Source organism: Scyliorhinus torazame, chromosome 13 (genome assembly GCF_047496885.1).
Source record: "Scyliorhinus torazame isolate Kashiwa2021f chromosome 13, sScyTor2.1, whole genome shotgun sequence".
Classification (NCBI taxonomy): domain Eukaryota; kingdom Metazoa; phylum Chordata; class Chondrichthyes; order Carcharhiniformes; family Scyliorhinidae; genus Scyliorhinus; species Scyliorhinus torazame.
In genome coordinates this window covers 194,817,193-194,839,327 of record NC_092719.1, presented here as the reverse complement: position 1 = coordinate 194,839,327, position 22,135 = coordinate 194,817,193, and the positions used below count along the sequence as shown (strand labels likewise).

At 49.4% G+C, this 22,135-nt stretch overlaps 1 protein-coding gene across 50 annotated transcripts in view; it reads left to right on the top strand.

The window, feature by feature from the left end:
• The first annotated feature begins 3,968 nt into the window (after positions 1-3,968).
• Positions 3,969-22,135, top strand: part of LOC140388478 (inter-alpha-trypsin inhibitor heavy chain H3-like) — a 195,763-nt gene continuing 177,596 nt past the window's right edge. For 49 of the 50 annotated variants that reach the window (XM_072472745.1, XM_072472744.1, XM_072472743.1 and 46 more), the window contains exons 1-5: positions 3,969-4,134; positions 4,225-4,281; positions 5,250-5,279; positions 9,335-9,501; positions 21,455-21,559. In XM_072472745.1, coding sequence (XP_072328846.1) covers positions 4,036-4,134; positions 4,225-4,281; positions 5,250-5,279; positions 9,335-9,501; positions 21,455-21,559 — 458 coding nt within the window. In that variant the 5' untranslated portion in view covers positions 3,969-4,035. The remainder of the gene's footprint in view (positions 4,135-4,224; positions 4,282-5,249; positions 5,280-9,334; positions 9,502-21,454; positions 21,560-22,135) is intronic. The other variant, XM_072472709.1, reaches the window with a different exon arrangement.

Sequence of the window (22,135 nt, the reverse complement as noted above, 5' to 3'; positions counted from 1 at the left end):
AAAAGAAACTGCGGGAGGCAACACCACACACGCAACAGCCAACATCCAAACACCCAGGGATGCGATACAGTTCGGGGTCATATCCATGGCCGGAGGGTGGGTGGGTGCCACGGGGAAGGGGGATGCCGGGAGAGATGGGCCAAGGTTTTGGAGGTCGGCCGCATTGTGGAAGAAAATGACAGAGGCATCATACTGGTGTTTATTGTGCAATTCCCCACGCTCCCGATGGTGCTGCCGGAACTCCTCAGTGCAGGAAATGAAATGAAAATCGCTTATTGTCACAAGTAGGCTTCAAATGAAGTTACTGTGAAAAGCCCCTAGTCGCCACATTCCAGCGCCTGTTCAGGGAGGCTGTTACTGGAATTGAACCGTGCTGCTGGCCTGCCTTGGTTTGCTTTCAAAGCCAGCGATTTAGCCCAGTGTGCTGAACAGCCAGTGTGCTAAATAATGCTGAGTGTGGCCTCAGTGTCACATAAAAAAAGAGAGTGCTGTTAAATAGCGGAGTCAGCGCTGGAAGCGACCCCGCCAATCCCGCCCAGAACGGACACTTTTTTTTAGTTAGATCACGTCCTACATCATTCCTCTATTATAAATCAGCAACTTAATGTGAGCTACAATATAATTCCAACATAATGCACCAAAGAGTTACAATGCAGGTAAAATAGGCGCAGGTATTCAAAGCACAGAAAGGAAATCAGTAGCAATCCACGTGTGAGAAAGAAGAATGCAAACAGAAGAAAGAGATAAAAGTAAGGTAAATGCAAAATAATGAAAGTGCTGGAAAAACGCAGCTGGTCTGACAGCATCTGAGGAGAGACACAACGTTCGGGCGGAATCTTCCCAAAAATACACAGAGTGTTGGCTCAGCAAGATTGATTGTGAAGCCCGCAGGCCGCCCCGGACCCTTCAACGCCGAGGTCCCGCTGGCTCAGAGCAGGTTAGAACGGCACTGGCGGTTTTTCTTTAACGGCCGTTCGGCCCATCCGGGCCAGAGAATCTCGGGGGGGGGGGGCTGCGTAGAGCGGCCCCCGACCCGCGGTGCACCAACAACGCCGACCCCAATGGCGCCGATTCTCCGCTCTGAGGAGAATCGTGTCGGGGCGGCGTGGCGGGATGCGCACAGCCCGCCGACGATTCTCCGACCCGGCACGGGGTCGGAGAATCCCACCCACGGTGTGGGATTCGCCAGATTCGCGAGTGACACTCAGGAGGCTGACAAGCTGCCTCTTCACACTTCACTCCCCACACCTTCAGCCCAGCCAACAAGATGGCACTGGTTGCGCTGGAGCACGCCCGCTGATGGGTCAGCTGGGGCCAGATGGCATCGAGGGGGTGTGGCCTGGGGAGACACCAATAGGACCCATGGCTCGATGTTCACAGTGGGCAGTCAGTGGCATGCGCAGCGACATGGCTGCCTTGCAGGCTGCGGCAATGGTGTTCCATGCCCGTCCATCCCGAATCCCGACCCCACAGCCCACTGCCTGGCCACCCCTCCTACTCCCCCCTGCCACGCCACCTCTGGTAATGGCACAACTGTCAGCAAACAATGCCGATGTTGGACTCTTACTGCACTCCCTCTCTCTCCCTCAGCAGCCACAGCACCTGTTTCCTGTGGTGAAAAACACAAGTGAACCTTGCTGCTGAGAATTACCCCAGTGGAGGCAGAGAATCGCGGACACCCGTTAGGTCCGCTAATGATATGCCAACGGCGATTACAATACGTGCGGAGTGGAACGTATTGACACCATTGTTGATGCACCGGAGAATTGTGATTTGGTGTGAAACCGGCACATGCCATGGTTTTGGCGTCAAAACTGATTCTTCGCCCAATTGCGTTTCCCTATTCTGGCGTTAGCCAGCAGAGAATCCCGCCCAGGGTCTTTTATATATTACATAAATTACCTACCAGTTTTACAATCCATTGCATTGGGACAAAATGTTTGATGTTTTTGCAGACTGGTGCAGTGCAGGCAGGAAAATGGAGGGTGAGGGGCAGGTGATGGCCTCAGGGATGACTTCCTCCACTGTACTTTTAACCACTCAGTGCAGAAAACATTAAGGCCCAGGTCCCATGATGTAATAAAGGACTCCACCCATGGAACTGTGCCCCACCATCACCACAGAGCTCTCCCCCTTTCACAGAAACGGAACCTGCCCCCCAGGCTCTTTCACTTCTTGGCTTGTAACACCTTCAGAAGCCTCCTCAAAACCTCTTCAATTATGTATTGGGCACCACCCCAATTTCTCAAATGTTCCTTTTTTCTGTGTTCTTCCATCCTATAATACCCTTTGAGATATCTATGAACATCAGGAATACTTTGGAAATTTAAGCTGTTGTTGCATCATTTGTATGGCAAACATTTACCAACTTACACATTTATTGTAATGATCTCATGCAAGACATTACCAATTTCTTCCCAAATCAACTTATATGACATCCATTTTCAACCACATATTATAGAACTTGACACTGAAATATGAGGGCTACAAAATACATTGAAATGTGTATTACTGGAAAAAGACAAACACTGTTGAAGCTTTTCATCTTGCACTCATCAGGACAGATGAAAGAATACCAATAGCAATGCAAATTGCAAGAGAAAAAGGGTGCTATTTGATTGCCAAATGGACTCTGGTCATGCAGAGCGCCCCAGGAAGTAGTTATATCCCAAGCTTTTGTTTCAGTTCAAAAAGGGCAAGTTTCCTGTTCTCTGGTGAATTCTCCAAGGCGACATCTTGACTACTCAGCGTCCACTTACCAGTTAATCAGCAGCATCTGTCTCATGCTGTGTAAATAGTTTTTCCCTTTGACATTTGGTATTCTTGCCAGTATCCTGATAAACGTGAGACGAAAAGCCTCCACAGGTTGCCTCCTTTTTCAGCGATACTCAAGTTCTTTATTAGCAAGCAACAGTAAATTGTCTTTCCATGTCAACCATCCTTCCAGCATCTTGGAATGTTAATCAATTTATCACTGACCTGAGGCAGAGTATGGGCTGTGGACATAGGACAGTTGGAATGGGGTCGGGCTCAACAATCTTTACAACCAGCGGAGAAGGGAAACTTTTTTCTTATGTATATAGGTTGGATTCATTTCCACATCCCACTGGTCAAAACTAAGTTTGTTGCCCAAGCACCTAACCAGCTGTCTTTTCTCTCTATCTCTACTGTTCTTCCATTTTCTCAATCTCTCGCTGAAGCTCTTTTATTTAAATAAGCAAAATTTGGTTACCTACCCATGGCTGTTGGAAACTCCAGTTCTTGCCCTATCCCAATGACACTCTAATTAAATGGGTTAATCTGTATTTTTACACTCATTAGAACTTTAACCTGTTGGCCTAAATGAGCCCTTTGATAGAGCCCACGTATACACTCGTAGAAGCAGGTACACCTCAACTCAGCTGACCAGCACTGCTTACACCAAGGCCCTCTCCATGGTCAGGTCAAGGAGTTCTTGGCATATGGTATCGCTGCCTCTTGCTCCATTTCTGCCCAGCAATTGCCATCTAAAGGGTGGGCCACCTACAATGCAGAAGGAAATCTTCAATTGCGTTGGCCCAGCACAATTTTCTTTTAGACGTGTTTTGCCAATTGTCTGACTAAAATTGATCAGAATATCCACTAAACATCCTGATCCTAAAATTCTTTGCTTACAGCGGGAGATCAGCAAAATCCTGTGAGAATATCCGCTCCTGTGACTAAAATAATTAATTCATTAATTCAATGAACTCTCAACTGCAGTTGTGCATGAGCAGCAAATGCTGCCAGCAATGTTTATATCCCATGAAAGAATAAAATATATATATATTTCAGTGTTGAGCTCCATTTACAGACTACTCTTTGGACCTACTGTCCAGATTTCACAACTTGTCTAAAAACATCTTTGTTTGCCTTAATTACACTGACTGTTTACATTATAACCTCTGTTGGGTCAACATTTTGCAGTAATTGTAGGCGTTGGATCGATGTCACTGTTGCTCATTAACAGAATTCAGAATAAAGCCTAGTTTCCTGAACCTCAACTGACGCATAGGAATGTGCAAGGTGAAGAGAATGCTGTCCTATCTTTTACTAATTTCTATTCCAGCGTTAATATCATCTGATTTTATAACCACTGAATCAGAGCATCATAAGGTAATGAGCGATTTATATCACCAAGTATTCATAATAACTTTCTTAATTCATTGACATGTTGTCTGAACTTTTCGCTTTTATCTTGAGCAGAGTGATTATGTGAACTCTTTGCCAAATGTCCCGAACCTGGCTGGAAGAACCATTAAGGTATTCAGCAATTAATCCGACCATGTAAACTTACAATGTTTTATTTAATAACTGAAAAATGTTATTTCAAGTCTAATATAGAAGGCTTTTATACAATTGTTTAGATGCTTTGTGCCTGGGCTTTTAACCAATGCCAGTTGTGCCAGACATTATTTTCACCAATTGTGATTTGTAAGTCTCACACACTGGCTGAAACAGATTCCCGTAACAGCCTCCCCGAACAGGCGCCGGAATGTGGCGACTAGGGGCTTTTAACAGTAACTTCCTTGGAGCCTACTTGTGACAATAAGCGATTTTCATTTCATTTCAAACCACCTACCCTCGAATGCAAATGAGGTGGATACAATGCACCTATCTAGGCAACGTTTCCAAATAAAATCCTGTGCGAAAATAAACCAGGTAATTTTATGAATCCCCATTGAACCCTTGAATTAGGTTACAGTCTTATCACCATTGTCTAGGATCAGATTTGCCTTTATGGTGTGTACAACTTCAGTTTGGTGTGAGACTTGCTTTGCTTTGTTCGTGGTTGACAATAGCTGTCAATACAGATTTAGCAACATGTAATTTTATTGCCAATGATACAAAATCCTACTGTATCACCATGTTTATTTTAGATTAATATTCCACTGTTCCATTCAACTAAATAGAACACTGCAGTTTCTTGTGCTCAAATAGCACCAGATAACTAATTGCAACCTGAGATAGAAACAAGTTTTTTGTTATTAGCTTCAGGTACCCTAATTATTGGGATTACGAGTACATTGTCCTGTTTATTAGATGTAGAATATACTCTGAGACTGTCGTGGTACATGAACCTCTTATAGATTCGTGGGGCGCACAGATTATTCACAAAATTATATTCACAATTTAATTTAATTCCTTCTCTAACTCTATTTGCTTGTATAGTTTGTGTGTATAACACGTGCATTTTATAATGTGTTGATCCTTTTCTTGGTTGGCAACAGAAAAGAAGCACAGAGGAGCATGGCAAAAAAGTAGGTTTGTTTTCTCTGATACTATTTATTTCAGTAATAGGCTGTGTTTATTTTGGAAGTGTTATGTGGGGTGGAATTTTCAGGTTCAGACTGTAAGCCAGCATGTTTCTCTCCAGACACAGGCAAGTATTCTGACCAGATCTTCTGACACTGTCAACAAAAACCGGGGGACATGGTTTGCACTGTCACTCTGGCGAGGTGGGTTCTGATAGAGCCAGCAAGCCTGGCTATACAAAAGATGGGTGTCGTGTTGGGTGCTCTGCTACATAGACGAACCAACACGGTTGCGGATGGAACAACTCAGTTTTATTACTAACAATATTTACAATGGTAAACTGGTTACTGTGGTTCGTTCATTACCCTTGAATCTGTGAACCTATCCCTAACACTATCTTGGAGTGGCACTCAGTACATGGTGGATGCCTGAGTGGCTTGCTGTGAGCTCTGTGCCCTGAGCTGTCTCCTGCTGGAATGAGCGGGAAGTGTCGTGTTCCCCGTTTTATAGTGTGTATGCTCTTGCCTGTGATTGGCTGTGGTGTTGTGTGTGTATTGATTGGTCTGTTGATCTGTCCATCAGTATGAATGTATGTTTGCACCATGATGTTTACCTGAATATCATGACAATGGGGATGCCATCTTTAAAGGGCGTTCCAGTCAGTGAGGAAAATAACCCCCCCCCCCCCCCCCCCCCCCCCCGACAGCCATGGAGGAGCCACCACAAGCTTCTGGGTGACTACACCCCACCACGGAAGTATTGGGGAGGGCATCGCCAACTCCTCACGCCCGCTGTGCGTTCATCAGCACGCACCCCCCCCCCCCCTCCCAATGGAAATTATTTTTCCCCCTCTAATTGCCCTCTGGCAGTGCTCCTGGCTGTGACCAGCCAAGGACACCCCTCACACCCTTTTGACAGAGCACTGAGGCAGGTTGAAATGTTGTGAACAGGTGTTTATTGTAAAGCCGTGAACATACATATACAGGTTTGTGCCCTAGCCCCTAATGCCATACTGTGTGCTGCACCCGTGCCAACTTAACTGGCTCACCTTTCCAGGTGGTACATCAGGAGTGGAGGCGGCCTGCTGCAGTTCCCACACTATAACCTGGGTCCCCTTTGACGGCTTTCTTCCGGGGCGACTGAGCCTGGATGGGTACATCTGCTGCTCGGGTGTCCCAGGTGGCATGGTGCTGCCCTGTTCTGCCCACTGCCGATCAGATGTGCTAGGGTGTTGGAGGCAGGGGGGGGGGAGCCCAAAGCAGCTTGGTATTCCGGTACCACACCGGAGACCGGTATGGGTCCCATCACCTCCTCATCTCTTGGGGTGCCCGAAGGCCAGTGTCTCCATGCTCACGGAGATGGTGCACAGGGAGTGAACCACCTCCTTCTGGGACTGTGGCATATCACCCAGCGGGCAGCATGGTAGCACAGTGGTTAGCACTGTGGCTTCACAGCACCAGGGTCCCCACTGGGTCACTGTCTGTGAGAATCTGCACGTTCTCCTCGTGTCTGCGTGGGTTTCCTCCGGGTGCTCCGGTTTCCTCCCACAGTCCAAAGACGTGCATGTTAAGTGGATTGGACATGCTAAATTGCCCTTAGTATCCAAAAATGTTAGGAGGGGTTGTTGTGTTACGGGGATAGAGTGGAAGTGAGGGCTTAAAGTGGGTCAGTGCAGACTCGATGGGCCGAATGGCCTCCTTCTGCACTGTATGTTCTATGTTTTATGTGACTATGGCACCTCCCTCTGGGTCTGTGCCACATCAGCCAGTGACTGTGCCACCTTCCTCTGTGGCTGGCTCAGGTCAGCCAATGCCTGGGCAATACAGCCACGCCCTCAACCATGACATGCTATGACTGGGCCATGCTCTGGAGCCCCGCTGCAATGCTCAGGTGGCCCTGGTACATGGTGGCCTGTGACAGGACAGCCTTATCCTGGGCCTTAGCCACCGCCAAAACAAAGTGCCCCAGCCTTGGACTTCCTGACCCATGGCTGATAATTTCCCCCTCAAATCCTCCACCACGGATGCCACCCATGTGGTGTTGGCCTGGATGGCACGCATGGCCGGCACTGCCTCCTACCCCTGCAGGTGGTTGGTATCCTCCAACTGCACCTGCAGGCACTGCATGGTTGCTGACAACCCCTTATGAAACCCCTGACCCGGCGACTGTATCTCCACTATCAATAAGACACCTTGTCCAGAAGCCTGAAACCCATCCTGACGGCAGCTGGTCCCTGGGGTCAAGCCACCCTCCGATCGTCTGCCCCCTCATGAGTTCCTACCTCCAACTGATGTATCACTGCATGTGTGTGGTGCACACCAGATAGTACCCCAGGAGCCTCTTCACTAAAGTGCCCCACCAAGTTGAATGTCTCTGGGATGGTGGAGGGTGTTGGAGACAACTGTTTCGGGAAATCAGTGTCATCCCTGGACTGGGACACACCTCCGGGGTGCCTTGGGCTGCGGTTCGAGGACTCCCGCCACTTTCCGTATCCTCTTCCTCACTACTATACACTTGAGGTTGGGTTGGGGGCAGGGGACACCAGAAGCACCCGCCTCATCGCCAGGTGATCCTGCAAGACACAAGACATGATGCATGATTGGATCGCGGGCTGGGGTGGTGGGGAGTGATGGAGAGTGAGTGTGGGGGTGGTGGTGTGGAGGAGTGTGGGTGGGGGGTGTGGGTGTGGGGGTTGGGGGTGTGGTGGGTGGGGGTGGTGACACAAGTGCCATGCAAATCAAAACTCAGCGGGGTCTCACTTGCTCGCCCAATGCCGACCTCTACCTTGGTGACTGTCCTCTTTCCGGGCCCACCAACCAGGCCCAATGCCCGCTGCTCCGCTGCGGTGAGGGCTGCAGGTCCAGCGGTCTCCCCCTTTCCCTCCCCTGCACACATCGCTGGCGGGTGGGTCCGGTCGCCCTCCAGGTGCGGGTGGCAGGGTTACAGATGTGTGGGATGGGGCTTGGTGCCAGGGGCACAGTGCTGCCTACCCAACCTGGCCATCCGGTGGAATTTGTGCAGTTTCTTGCAGCACTGCTATCTGGTCCTGGCGGTGGAGCCTCTACCACCTGCGTCATGGTCTGGTGTATGGTGGAAGATGGCAGCCTCCATCCCACCCCGGGGTACAGGATAGCCCGCCTCTCCTCCATGGCTTCCAGCAGGGTCTCGAGCTCTTTTGTTGGCTGGGTTGAGTGGTAGGGGCGTGGAGTGTTTATATGCGACAGCAGCTTGTCAGCCTCTTGAGTGCCAATCCTAGCCCATTAATGGTTGTCGAATTGTTCCGGGAGCGGCGCCAATTATGCTGTCGTAGACATCCACTGATTCTGTCCCAGCATCAGCACGTAGTCCCTGAAACAGAGAATCCCAACCCTTATTTTTAAACTGTGTCCTCTAGTTCTAGTCTACCCCACAAGAGGGAGCTTCCTCCAAGTATCCACCCTCAATATTAAAACCCCTCAGAATCCTATGTACCTCAAACAATCACCTTGCATTTCTCTCAACTCCAGTAGATGTAGGCGCAACCTCTCCAAGCCAGTGAAGCCTTGATTAAAGTGCAAGCACGTTTGGTGACATTCTCTGTCCATATGATGCCAAGGACATGTCGTGGACACTGGAGATGAAAATGATTGAGGATTTGTTCTTGGTAGCGATAAGTTGTCCAGCCTTTGCTGGCATACAGCAATGTGCTGAGGATAAACATCTTGTAGATAAGCTTAGAATCATAGAATCCCTACAATCCAAAAGGAGGCCATGCGGCCCATTCAGTCTGCACCGGCCCACTGAAAGAACATTTTACCTAGGCCCAAACCCCTGACCTATCCCCATAACCCCACCAAGGGGCAATTTAGCATAGCCAATCCACCTAACCTGCACACCTTGGTCCTGTGAGTCAGTTTGTTGTTTCTTCGTATCGTCTTGTTAGTCTTATGGCAGCGAAGCTTGGGCAGGTAAAAACATTAGATGCTCTTTGTCGCTAAAGTTACAGTAGAACAGTATATAAAACGAACTTAGGTTTGAATTTTCTCATATTTTGCATTCTTGCGTCAATCATTTTTTTCAGCCTCAGAGGGATCTTCAAATCTATAGCATGAAGATCGAGTCCAAAGTTACATCTCGATTTGCTCACACTGTAGTCATCAGCCGGGTGGTAAATCGAGCAAATGTGTCAAAGGAAGCTTTCTTTGAAATGGAACTACCCAAAACAGCCTTCATTACCAACTTCAGCATGTGAGTATCAGATACAGTATCACTCGCATGAATGGGCTCCTCTGCAACTGCTCTTCTGTGATATACATTTAGGTTGAGCAATGTCACTGTGTATATGGTAATCGAGCTGTGATATGAGTTGTGAATTGTTTAGTAAAAATTAGACATGGCATGGTGGCACAGTGGTTAGCACTGCTGCCTCACAGCGCCAGAGGCCCGCGTTCAATTCTGAACTGGGGTGACTGTCTGTGTGGCGTCTGTACGTTCTCCCCGTGTCTGCGTGGGTTTGCTCCGAGTGCTCCTGTTTCCTCAAACAGTCCAAAGATGTGCAGGTTAGGTGGATTGGCCATGCTAAATTGCCCCTTAGTCTCCAACGGTTTGGTGGGGTTACGGAGATGGAGCAGGGGAAATGGAACAAAGTAGGGTGCTTTTTAAGAGGGTCGATGCAGACTCGATGGAACAAATGGCCTCCTTCAGCACTGAATGGATTCTATGTGCAAGGTTATTCTTAGTTGAAAGTCATACCAGATAGAGATCGAACTGAAATAGTTAAGCTGCATGGTGTGTAAGTTTCAGGTTTGCTGTGTGAAAATTTTAAAGATATCGTAAAATGGTGGGCATATTGTTATCAGTAAAAAAAACATTTATTCCTGGTTTTGTTGTGTTTTGCTGATTACAAAGCCATTGCTACTGACTGATTATCTCCAGCCATTTGCCCTGACAAATAAACTGTTTTGAATTCAGTAGAAACATTTGAAGTGGCTGAGTTGTTTTGTATCTCTGACTATTTTCATGCGTTTGCCTGTTTGAATTTGGGGTGACTGGTTTGCACGGTGGCACAGTGATTAGCACTGCTGCCTCACAGCACCAAGGACCCGGGTTCCATTCCGGCCTTGGGTGACTGTGTGGAGTTTGCACATTCTCCCTATATCCACATGGGTTTCGTCCAGGTGCTCCTGTTTCCTTCCACAGTCAAAATATGTGAATGTTAGGTGGATTGACCATGCTAAATTGCCTGTTAGTGTCCAAGGATGTATAGGTTAGATGGGGGTACGGGGTTGGGGCGGGGAAGTAGGCCTTGGTAGGATGTTCTTTCAGAAGGTCGGTGCAGACTCAATGGGCCGAATAGCCTCCTTCTGCACTGTAGGGATTCCATGGTTCTAAAAGGTCAATATTCAGTGTTGCTTATTGGTAGATTTAGAATTTATCAATTAGTCGGAGAAGCAGCCCAGAATAAACTAATGGTTGGTTAAATTGAACCAGGTGAACTGAGAACTATGAAACAAAGGAGAAATAAGAAAGGACAGAAATTATGAGAGGTGACTTATTGGAACTTTGTAATCCAGGGACCAATGGATCAATGCAAAATGCTGTGTATTAAAGCAGAAACAGTCTACATCTGTTTCACTCCGCTATTACAATTTATAGTTTAAACTATAAATGGTAAAAACTGATAATCGAGGAATACAGTTTTAAAACTCAAGATTTTACAGCAGTATAACCAGTGATACCTGAGGGTATAACGCCGTAGCCACCAATATACAGTTCCTTTTGCTGCAGTTTTATATTCCATGTCCAAGGCCACATGCCAGTTGAAATGAAATATCTTCAAATAATGGAAGGACATGAAATATGGAATGAGAAAAGGTCTTTTGACCTAGCAATCCATTGCTTCACACTGATCAGGTCAAATTTGCACTGACACAGACTCTACCCTACTGATTTAGAGGTTAATTTTTACTCTGCCTATCAGGCAGAAACCAAGCAAGTGAGCAGTTAACACTGAGCAGGTTAGTCACCTCCTCAGAAATTGCCCCATTCTTTCCCCCTGTGACTCGTTACCTGCAATGTTCTTCAAGCAGCTGAGGTACCTGTTAAAGCAGTCAGAAACTTTATGAATTGGGGCCTATTGCCACTATAGGTCAACAATTGCATTTTAAGGGAGATATGAACTGGAAATCCACCATGACTGACCCAGCAGGCTGTTGGCTGTTTAGAAGGATGAAGAGACACAAAGGGCGGGATTCTGTGATCCTGAGGCTAAGTGTTAACACCGTCGTAAACGCCGTCGCGTTTTACGACGGCATCAACAGGCCCCCAGGAGCAGCGATTCCGAGCCCCTCAGTAGGCCAGCCCGGCACTGGAGCGACCCACGCCGCTCCAGCTGCTGATACTGGCCTCAAATGGGCGCCGCGGGTCTGCGCATGCGCGCTGCAATTGCGCACATGCGCAGTGGCTTCCTTGCCCGCACCGGCCCTGAAGCAACATGGCGTAGAGCTACAGGGGCCGGCGTGGAACAAAAGCGGCCCCCAGCCTGAGAGGCCGGCCCGCCGATCGGTAGGCCCCGATCGCGGGCCAGGCCACAGCGGAGGCCCCCCCCGGGGTCGGACCCCCACCCACCTCCCCCCACCAGACCACACCCCGAAAGGAATCGGGGTGGCGTGGCGCAACTCGCGCCGACTCTCCGGCCCGGCCCCGGGCTGAGAGAATCCTGCCCCTCCTTCCCACAAAATCCTCCCAAAATTGGCTCCCCACCGCTTAACCAGAAGCTAATGGGAGGCCAGCCACTTTGCGGATTGGGAAGTGGACTTGAAGTTTATAAAGGCATATGGATAAAGAGAGACAGCAAGAATCACCAAAGTCACCAAAGACATTCTGCCATAGCTGTTCAGTGAGAGATTGATGTGCCAGAAACAAGTTCCATTAAAATCAGCCACCAATACTGTGGACCACCACTAAACATCCTTGTTCTGATTGACAGCTGCAGACAACTTCAAAGCTAAGTGCTTTCAGATCCTGTTTTCTAACCGTAGTGTTTGGGTGTTTATAAACTTTTGATTAGGAACAATAGGAGGTACTTCAGATGCATTCAACCATGAACAGCCTACTGTGTAAAAACAATTAAACTATCAACCAAAGGCTAATTAAAGGTACTGGACCATGAAATTGAATGAAAACAAAGGTTTTCAAAGGTTTTAAGCTTTCTAGGAAGGCTCAGAGACTTGAAAGAAATGTTGTGTTAAAAGCATGGGACTGAGTCAACAGCTGTGAAAAAGAAAGGCAAAGTACTTGGGGCTTCCTGGCTTGTATCTATAATGAATTGTTTGATCTGCTCTGCACCTGTCAAGCAGAGCAGTTCAAAGTGGCCAGGCTGCACCTGCTGCTCAAACAGGCGACAAAAGGGAATATCCTCAGATGACATTGACTCCTCCTCAGCTAGAAAACTTCAAAAAGGTCTTCTCCCAGCTGCAGCTTCCAAGAGAGAAAGGGAAATCCTTTCTTTAGAATGGAGTGCTGCTGCGATTTGGAAGCCTTCCAGATGTCCCGTGGGCATGGAGGTTAAAGTGGCCAGATCACTTCAAAGTTTTCACAGGATACGGACAAGAATGAAGAATTTTTTTTTTTTTAAATGTTTTATTGAAATTTTTTCGATCAAAAATTTTTCCCCCTTACAGAACAAACATAACAGAAAAGAAAGTTTAACAATAAACAAATGGCTAATCAACCTGGTAATCTAATCATTTAACATAAACTAAAACTTCCACCACCCCCCCCCCCCTCCCTCCCCCCTGGGTTGCTGCTGCTGGTCATCTATCTTCCCTCTAACGTTCCTCTAGGTAGTCGAGGAATGGCTGCCACCGCCTGGTGAACCCTTGAGCCGATCCTCTCAGGGCAAACTTTATCCGCTCCAGTTTTATGAACCCCGCCATATCGTTTACCCAGGCCTCCAGTCCGGGGGGTTTCGCCTCCTTCCACATGAGTAGAATCCTACGCCGGGCTACTAGGGACGCAAAGGCCACAACGTCGGCCTCTTTCGCCTACTGCACTCCCGGCTCATCCGCAACTCCAAATAGAGCTAGCCCCCAGCCTGGTTTGACCCGGGCCTTCACCACCTTAGAAATCACTCCCGTCACTCCCTTCCAATACCCCTCCAGTGCCGGGCACGACCAAAACATATGTGCGTGGTTTGCCGGGCTTCCGCCGCACCTCCCATACTTGTCCTCCACTCCAAAGAACCTGCTCAATCTTGCTCCCGTTATGTGTGCTCTATGTAACACCTTGAATTGAATCAGGCTAAGCCTGGCGCATGAGGAAGAGGAATTTACCCTGCTTAGGGCATCAGCCCACATACCCTCCTCTATCTCCTCCCCTAGCTCTTCTTCCCACTTTCCTTTTAGTTTGCCTACCAACTCCTCCCCCTCTTCCCTCATCTCTCGGTATATCTCTGACACCTTGCCCTCTCCGACCCATACCCCCGAAAGCACTCTGTCCTGAATCCCCTGTACCGGGAGCAGCGGAAATTCCCTCACCTGTTGTCTAGTGAACGCCCTCACCTGCATATATCTAAGGAAGTTTCCCCGGGGCAACTTATACTTTTCCTCTAATGCTCCCAAGCTCGCAAACGTCCCATCTATAAATAAATCTCCCACCCTCCTAATTCCCAACTGGTGCCAGCTCTGAAATCCTCCATCCATTCTTCCTGGGGCAAACCTATGGTTGTTCCTGATTGGGGACCCCACCAGGGCTCCCCGCACACCTCTACGTCATCTCCATTGTCCCCAGATATTCAATGTTGCCGCCACCACCGGGTTCGTGGTAAACTTTTTTGGTGAGAACGGTAGCGGTGCCGTCACCAGCGCCTCTAAGCTCGTCCCTTTACAGGACTTTCTCTCCAGTCTTTTCCACGCCACTCCCTCTCCCTCCATCATCCATTTACGAATCATCGCCACATTGGCGGCCCAATAGTAGTCGCCCAAATTCGGTAGCTCCAATCCTCCTCTGTCCCTGCTACGTTGTAGGAACCCCCTCCTTACCCTCGGGACTTTCCCTGCCCACATGAAGCTCGTGATGCTCCTGTCTATTTTTTTGAAAAAGGTCTTAGTGATTAGTATAGGGAGACATTGAAATACAAATAAGAACCTCGGGAGGACCATCATCTTAATTGCCTGCACTCTGCCCGCCAACGACAGAGGCTGCATGTCCCACCTCTTGAAGTCCTCCTCCATTTGTTCTACCAATCGTGTCAGATTAAGTCTGTGCAAGGTTCCCCAGCTCCTAGCGATCTGAATCCCCAGGTATCGGAAGTTTCTTTCCACTTTCCTTAGAGGCAGGCCTTCTATCTCTCTACTCTGGTCCCCTGGGTGTATCACAAATAGTTCACTCTTCCCCATGTTGAGCCTATATCCCGAGAAATCTCCGAACTCCCTCAACATCCGCATAACCTCTATCATCCCCCCGCTGGGTCCGACACATACAACAGTAGGTCATCCGCGTATAGCGAGACTCGGTGTTCTTCTCCCCCTCTAATCACCCCTCTCCATTTCCTGGAGTCTCCCAACGCCATGGCCAGAGGTTCAATTGCCAACGCGAACAACAGTGGAGATAGCGGGCATCCCTGTCTTGTTCCCCTATATAATCGGAAATACTCCGATCTTTGCCGACCCGTGACTACACTTGCCGTTGGGGCCCCATAAAGAAGTTTGACCCAGCTAATAAACCCGTTCCCGAACCCAAACCTCCTTAACACCTCCCATAAATACTCCCACTCCACCCTATCAAATGCCTTCTCTGCATCCATTGCCGCCACTATCTCTGCCTCCCCCTCCACTGGGGGCATCATTATCACCCCTAATAGTCGTCGCACGTTAACATTCAGTTGTCTCCCTTTTACGAACCCTGTCTGGTCTTCGTGCACCACCCCCGGGACACAATCCTCTATCCTCGATGCCAGTACCTTTGCCAGCAATTCAATAATGAAGTAGGTCTATAGGACCCGCACTGCAACGGATCTTTATCCCTCTTCAAAATTAGCGATATCGTCGCCTCCGACATCGTCGGAGGTAAAGTCCCTCCTTCCCTTGCCTCATTGAACGTCCTCACCAACAACGGGGCCAACAAGTCCACATATTTTCGATAAAATTCCACCGGGAACCTGTCTGGTCCCGGAGCCTTCCCTGTTTGCATGTTCCCCAGCCCCTTAATAACCTCGTCCACCCCAATCGGTGCCCCCAGGCCTTCCACCTCCTGCTCCTCCACCCTCGGGAACCTCAATTGATCCAGGAACTGTCGCATCCCCTCCTCTCCCTCTGGGGGTTGGGACCTATACAGTCCCTCATAAAAGGTCTTGATCACCTCATTTATCTTCCCTGCTCTTCGCACCGTGGCTCCCTTTTCGTCTCTAATTCCCCCTATCTCCCTCGCCGCTGTCCTCTTTCGCAACTGATGAGCCAGCAGGCGACTAGCCTTTTCCCCATATTCATACCTCCTCCCCTGTGCCTTCCTCCACAGCACCTCCGCCTTTCTGGTGGTCAGGAGGTCAAACTCCGTCTGGAGTCGTCTCCTCTCCCTGTACAGTCCCTCCTCCGGGGTCTCTGCAAATTCCCTATCCACCCTTAAAATCTCCCCCAGTAATCTTTCCCTTTCCTTGGCCTCTGTTTTCCCTTTGTGGGCCCCAATGGAGATCAGCTCTCCTCTGACCACCGCTTTTAGTGCTTCCCATACCACTCCCACACGGACCTCCCCGTCGTCATTGACCTCCAGGTATCTCTCAATACACCCCCGCACTCGTCCACACACTCCCTCGTCTGCCATTAATCCCACATCTAATCGCCAGAGTGCTCTCTGCTCCCTTTCCTCTCCTAGTTCCAGGTCCACCCAGTGTGGGGCATGGTCCAAAACCGCTATGGCTGAATACTCAGCTTCTTCCACCCTTGAGATCAACGACCTTCCCAAAACAAAACAATCTATCCGGGAGTACACTTTATGGACATGGGAGAAGAAGGAGAACTCCCTGGCCCTCGGTCTAAGAAATCGCCATGGATCCACTCCCCCCATTTGGTCCATAAACCCCTTGAGCACCTTGGCCGCTGCCGGCCTTCTTCCGGTCTTTGAGCTGGATCTATCTAGCCCTGGGTCCAGCACGGTATTGAAGTCCCCTCCCAATATCAAGTTTCCTACCTCCAGGTCCGGTATACGACCCAGCATCCGTCTCATAAATCCCGCATCGTCCCAATTCGGGGCATATACATTAACCAACACGACCTCCATTCCCTCCAGCCTGCCACTCACCATTACATATCTACCTCCGCTATCTGCTACGATGTTCTTTGCTTCAAATGCTACCCGTTTCCCCACCAATATGGCCACCCCTCTATTCTTTGCATCTAGTCCTGAGTGGAACACCTGTCCCACCCATCCTTTCCTTAACCTAACTTGGTCCGCCACCTTCAGGTGCGTCTCTTGGAGCATAGCCACGTCTGCCCTTAGCCCTTTCAAATGCGCGAGCACTCGGGCCCTTTTAATCGGTCCGTTCAGGCCTCTCACGTTCCACGTGATCAGCCTCACTAGGGGGCTACCTGCCCCCCTCCCGTGTCGACTAGCCATCACCTTCTCTAGGCCAGTCCCATATCCCGCCTCCGCGCTCCCACTCGCTCCCCAGGCGTCGCACTCTATCCCCGTCCACCCACTCTTTAGCCATTTCCTTTTTGATTTCCGCAGCAGCAACCCAGTTGTCCGCCCCCCCCCCCCCCCCCCCCGCTAGATCCCTTTCTAGCGTGATTGCTCCCCCCATATTACTTCCGCAAGTCAGCTGACTTCAACTGACCCCGGCTACTCCTGCTCACTCCTTGACCCCCCCGTGTGGGGAACTCCCATCCGCCTTGCGTCTGTCTTCCCGCCATAATCTTTCTGGGGTGGGAACATCCCTTTATCTGACCCGCCTCTTGTGGCGCAGCTCCCTTTCCTCTCCCCCTCCCATTCCTCATTCTCCGCCTATGTCCCTTCTTTGCCCCCTCACCGGCGCCCACATTTCCTAGTGTCTCCCCCCATCCCAATTTACTTCTCTATTTACATCAACCATAACAATAACAATAACATTCCCTACAGTATCAGTCCCTCAGTTCCGATCCAATTTCTCCTCTTTAATAAAGGTCCATGCTTCTTCCGCCGTATCGAAATAATGGTGTCTCTCCTGGTACGTGACCCATAGTCGTGCCGGCTGCAGCATCCCGAACTTCACCTTCTTTTTGTGTAACACCTCCTTGGCTCGGTTAAAACTCGCCCTCCTTCTCGCCACCTCCGCACTCCAATCCTGGTACACCCGTACCACTGCATTCTCCCATCTGCTACTCCGCACCTTTTTAGCCCATCTCAGGACCTCTTCTCTATCTTTAAGGCGGTGAGATCGCACGATTGTCGCCCTGGGTGGTTCTCCCGCTTTTGGTCTTCTCGCCGGGATCCGATGTGCCCACTCCACCTCCAAGGGGCCCGCAGAGGCCTCAGCACCCATCAATGAGCTTCGCATCGTACTTACATAAGCTCCACAGTCCGCTCCTTCCACTCCCTCAGGGAGACCCAGTATCCGTAGGTTCTTCCTTCGCGCTCTGTTTTCTAGGGCCTCGATCCTTTCAATACACTTTTTATGGAGTGCCTCGTGCGTCTGTGTTTTGACCGCCAGGCCCAGGATCTCGTCCTCATTATCCGTCACCTTCTGCTCCACCACGCGGAGCTCTGTCTCCTGGGTCCTTTGTGCCTCCTTGAGCCCCTCAATTGCCTGTAGCATCGGGGTCAGCACCTCCCTCTTTAGTAGGTCCACACACTGTCTCAAAAATTCGTCTTGCTCGGGCCCCCATGTCGCCTGAGCTTTCTCCGCCGCCATCTTGTGTCTTCTCCCTTTCTGTCCCTTTCGTCGACGATTCCTCGCGCTGCAGCCGCCGCCGCCGATATTTTCCTCCTTCGTTGGGGGGGGGAATCCCTACTCACTCACCCCACACCGGGTTGCGTCGCCCAAAAATTTCCCGTTGGGGCTCTTAAAAGAGCCCGAAGGTCCGTCGGAGCTGGAGCCGCCGAAACGTGCGGCTAGCAAGGCATCGCCGCAACCGGAAGTCAAGAATGAAGATTTTGATCAGAATGCTGCCTGATATCGCCATGCCAAGGGTGATCTTCAGATTTCACAGGGCTAGAAGAGGCACTCCAGCCACGAGACCCCCAACGGGGTGTAGAATCTTGGCCAACCCCTTGCCCAAAGCCCGAGCACACCTGACACCCAGGAATCTTGATGGATCCCCATTCTGCAGCCTGGCAGCCTCAGGTGGGCACTGGACCTCCCTCCTTGTTCCCCTTGTCCAATATGCTCGGCCAGAGCGTCAGTGCCAGGTTGCCATGGGAAGCGCACATTTGCCACTTTCGAGGGACGGGACCTGAAGGGGGCTGGGGGGCTGAAGGGGGAGAGGGGGGTTGGCTAACTCTCATGCCTGCATAGGGGAGGTGTGACCTACCATTTTAGTGGTGGGTTGGAGGATGCCCCTCTTTGCTAAGCGGTGGGGTGCTCGCCTTGTCTGTTAGGGGGACGGAGCCGGTCTGTGGACGCTGGGATCAGGGCATCCTTTAAAAAGGGCGCCTCCGAGGGCAGCACGGTGGCACAGTGGTTAGCATTGCTGCCTATGGCGCTGAGGACCCGCGTTCGAATTCCGGCCCTGGGTCACTGTCCGTGTGGAGTTTGCACATTCTCCGCATGTCTGCGTGGGTTTCGACCCCACAACCCAAAAGATGTGCAGGCTAGGTGGATTGGCCACGCTAAATTGCCCCTTAATTGGAAAAAATAATTGGGTACTCTAAATTTATAAAAATTTTTAAAAAGGACGCCTCCAAATCGGTGAAGGTGGGCTAGCCGGCCTGCTTCCAAAGATGCATATTTTAGAATGCTGAAAGTGGGTGAATCCCATCTGGGAGCCGCTCCTAGTGCCAGCGGGATGCACTCCGGTTTTCCTGCTGTCGGGAGCACTTATTCTGTAAATGAAAGGATCATGCCTTAAGTCTTCCACTTCCAAATGAATCTTCCCGAGCACACAAGAGGAAATCACTTGCACAATATCTCAAGTGATTCAGGCTTTGCCCAAAGCTCTGACGTTGGTCTCCAAATGCACAACCATGTGCTATCACATTACGCAAGTCAACTGGCCAGAGTCTATGTTGGCTTCATAGTTAATCTGTCATCTAGGTTGGACAGAATCCAAACTCCCACTTGCAATTCCAGGAAATACATAAAATGCTCTAATTCTCTGAACTCAATGTGCTTGCAACATTCGGTTTAGATTTCAAAATTGAGTGTACTATTTGTAAGTAATTCCAAAAAACTGGTATAGATTGGAGATATTGGGTGAGATGCTCTGGCTTCCCCGCGGCATGTTTTTTGATGTCGGGAGGCGGTCCTTAATTGGCCGGTGGTGGGACATTTTGGTCCTGTCACTGTCAATGGACATTCCTATCGAATCCAGCCTACGTTGCCAGGAAACCTGCAGCGGGGGTGCCATTGGCAGGACTGGAAGATCCGCTAGCTTGAACAGTCAGAAGATCTCACCCAATGTGTAGATTAGAGTGATCATGACCCTTGAAACTTCTTTTATTCCATTTTGAATGCTTTTAGGTTTCTAATGAATCCTGCGTATTTCAACATTCAGAATTAACGCTTGATAATTTGTTTGTATCTGGGAATGCACAGCTGATTCTTTCCCGCCCATTCAGGAGCATTTCTCTCTTCCATTTCTCTCTTCCTTTTTCGCTTTATTTCCAGAAGTTTGCAACCAATCTGGACTCTGACTGCTGCAAATTCCATGGTCCTGGGATTGTGTCTTCCATGGTTTTGGGTTCTGGCTTCTTTATGCCTCCAACATCCTATCCTTATTTCCTCTCTGATCTTGCTGTGCCTTTTTCTATTTGCAATATCTTTCCGAGATATCTGCAACCCGCTCAATCTGGGTTTCACCCCGAGCGGGATTCTCCGTTGCCCGACGCCAATATCGTAATCGCCAATCGGGCGGAGAATCCCTGTTTACGACCGAATCGAGGCAGCGCTTGCTTTCGGATGCTCCGCCCCCTCCAAAACAGCGGCATCGAGGAGTACGGCGTACGCTGTTGCGACGGCCTCAGAGGCCCTCCCCCGATGCTCCGCCCCCGATGGGCCAAGTTCCCGATGGTGCGGGACACGTGTGCTCTCAGTTTTTGTGACTCCGGCGTGGCGGCTGCGGACTGTCTCCAGCGCCGCCTCAGTTGGGGTTGAGCCATGCTGCTGGCCAGGGGGGCGTTGGCGAAGGCTGGGGGGGCTGGTGCGGGGTGGACCAGGGGTGGCGAAGGGTGTCCAGGGGGCACTATCTGGCAAGTCAGGTACACGCATAGCCAATGCCATGTTGTATGGCGCGACCACTGCAGGTCATCACCGTGCGCATGTGTGGCCACAGACCCAGCGATTTTCCAGGCGTTTGTATCGGGAAGGCAGTGCAGTTTACGTGGCGCGGCTGCTAGCCCCTCACCGGTTGGAGCATCGGTGCGGGGTCGGTGCTAACATTTTTGCTGTAAAACCAGGCATATAAAACCACCGGACATAGCCTCCAAAATCGGAGAATCCACCCCCTATCTCTGTGTCTGAAATTTCTCCTCCCTACTCCCTGCCTCCAGGATTCTCCAGACCATTCTCTCTCTCTCGGAGATATCCTCAATTCAGTTTCCGAGATGATCTTCCACTCATTTTTCTGCACCCATACCCATCCAGTGTTTTCAGGGATGTGGTAGTACATGCACAAATATGGATTAAAATATTGTACAGAAATTAATAATTAAAAGCATGTTAAAATAGTGTGTAGTTTTTTCTTTGAACAGTGTACATAGAATTAAGAGAAGTGGTTTAAATCTGCCAAATACCTATGTTAATATAAATTGAGTATATTAATGAATAATTATGCAAAATATCTCTCTCTCATCCATCCCCAGCTTTCCAGGAATAAACATTTACTCAACATATATCCTGCTAACTAAAGGTTTTACCAAATGTGACGTAATTATTTCTGTACTCATTTGTTTTTTTGTATGGATTTGTTTACCAAAATCAAGAAAATGTAGAAGACCAGTGGGAGGTGCATGCGAGAAAATTGATGAATGAGATTCCTGTTGTACCATCCATGTGATTTCTCTCTCTTTGTAGGAGTCTAGATGGAACGACCTATGTGGGAGCTGTGAAAGAGAAAGAAACAGCCCAGCGACAGTACCAGCAAGCGGTTTCACGGGGTCAGACTGCAGGACTTGTAAAGTGAGAACACATTCATACCACCTCAATTATGACATGCGGCTTTTTGTCAATTTATTTCCCACACTATCCGATGAGTGAAAGTCAATATAAACAGAAAAGGGATGAGAATAGATACACTAAACTCCAGTGGGCAGTTGCCCCTCCCCACCCCCCCACACACACTCTTCGACATGTCACACAAGTTAGACAAGACTGATAGGGTTCACTTAAAAAGTCCTTATTGGTGCTAATATGTCACACAGACATTAAATTTGATTAATGTCACACAGACTCTTTTGTCGCAGACTCTTTAACTCAATGAATGTCACATAGACTTTTTAACTCAATATACTAATAAAAGTTGCTCAATTCACGAATCACACTCAAGTATCACCCTCGCAGAATAGCTGGCCAGGGGTACTTCACTGATCTCCAGGTCCCTGACTCAGGGCTGTCTTACACGATAGTTGTTCCCAGGGTTTTCACACCTGAGGCTTCAATCTTCAGTACCTTTGTACGATTTCTTCCCCTTCTAGCACATTCAATGATGTATGTGTAAGACCGCTATGTGACTGAGGTCATTTGTCCAAACGTCTG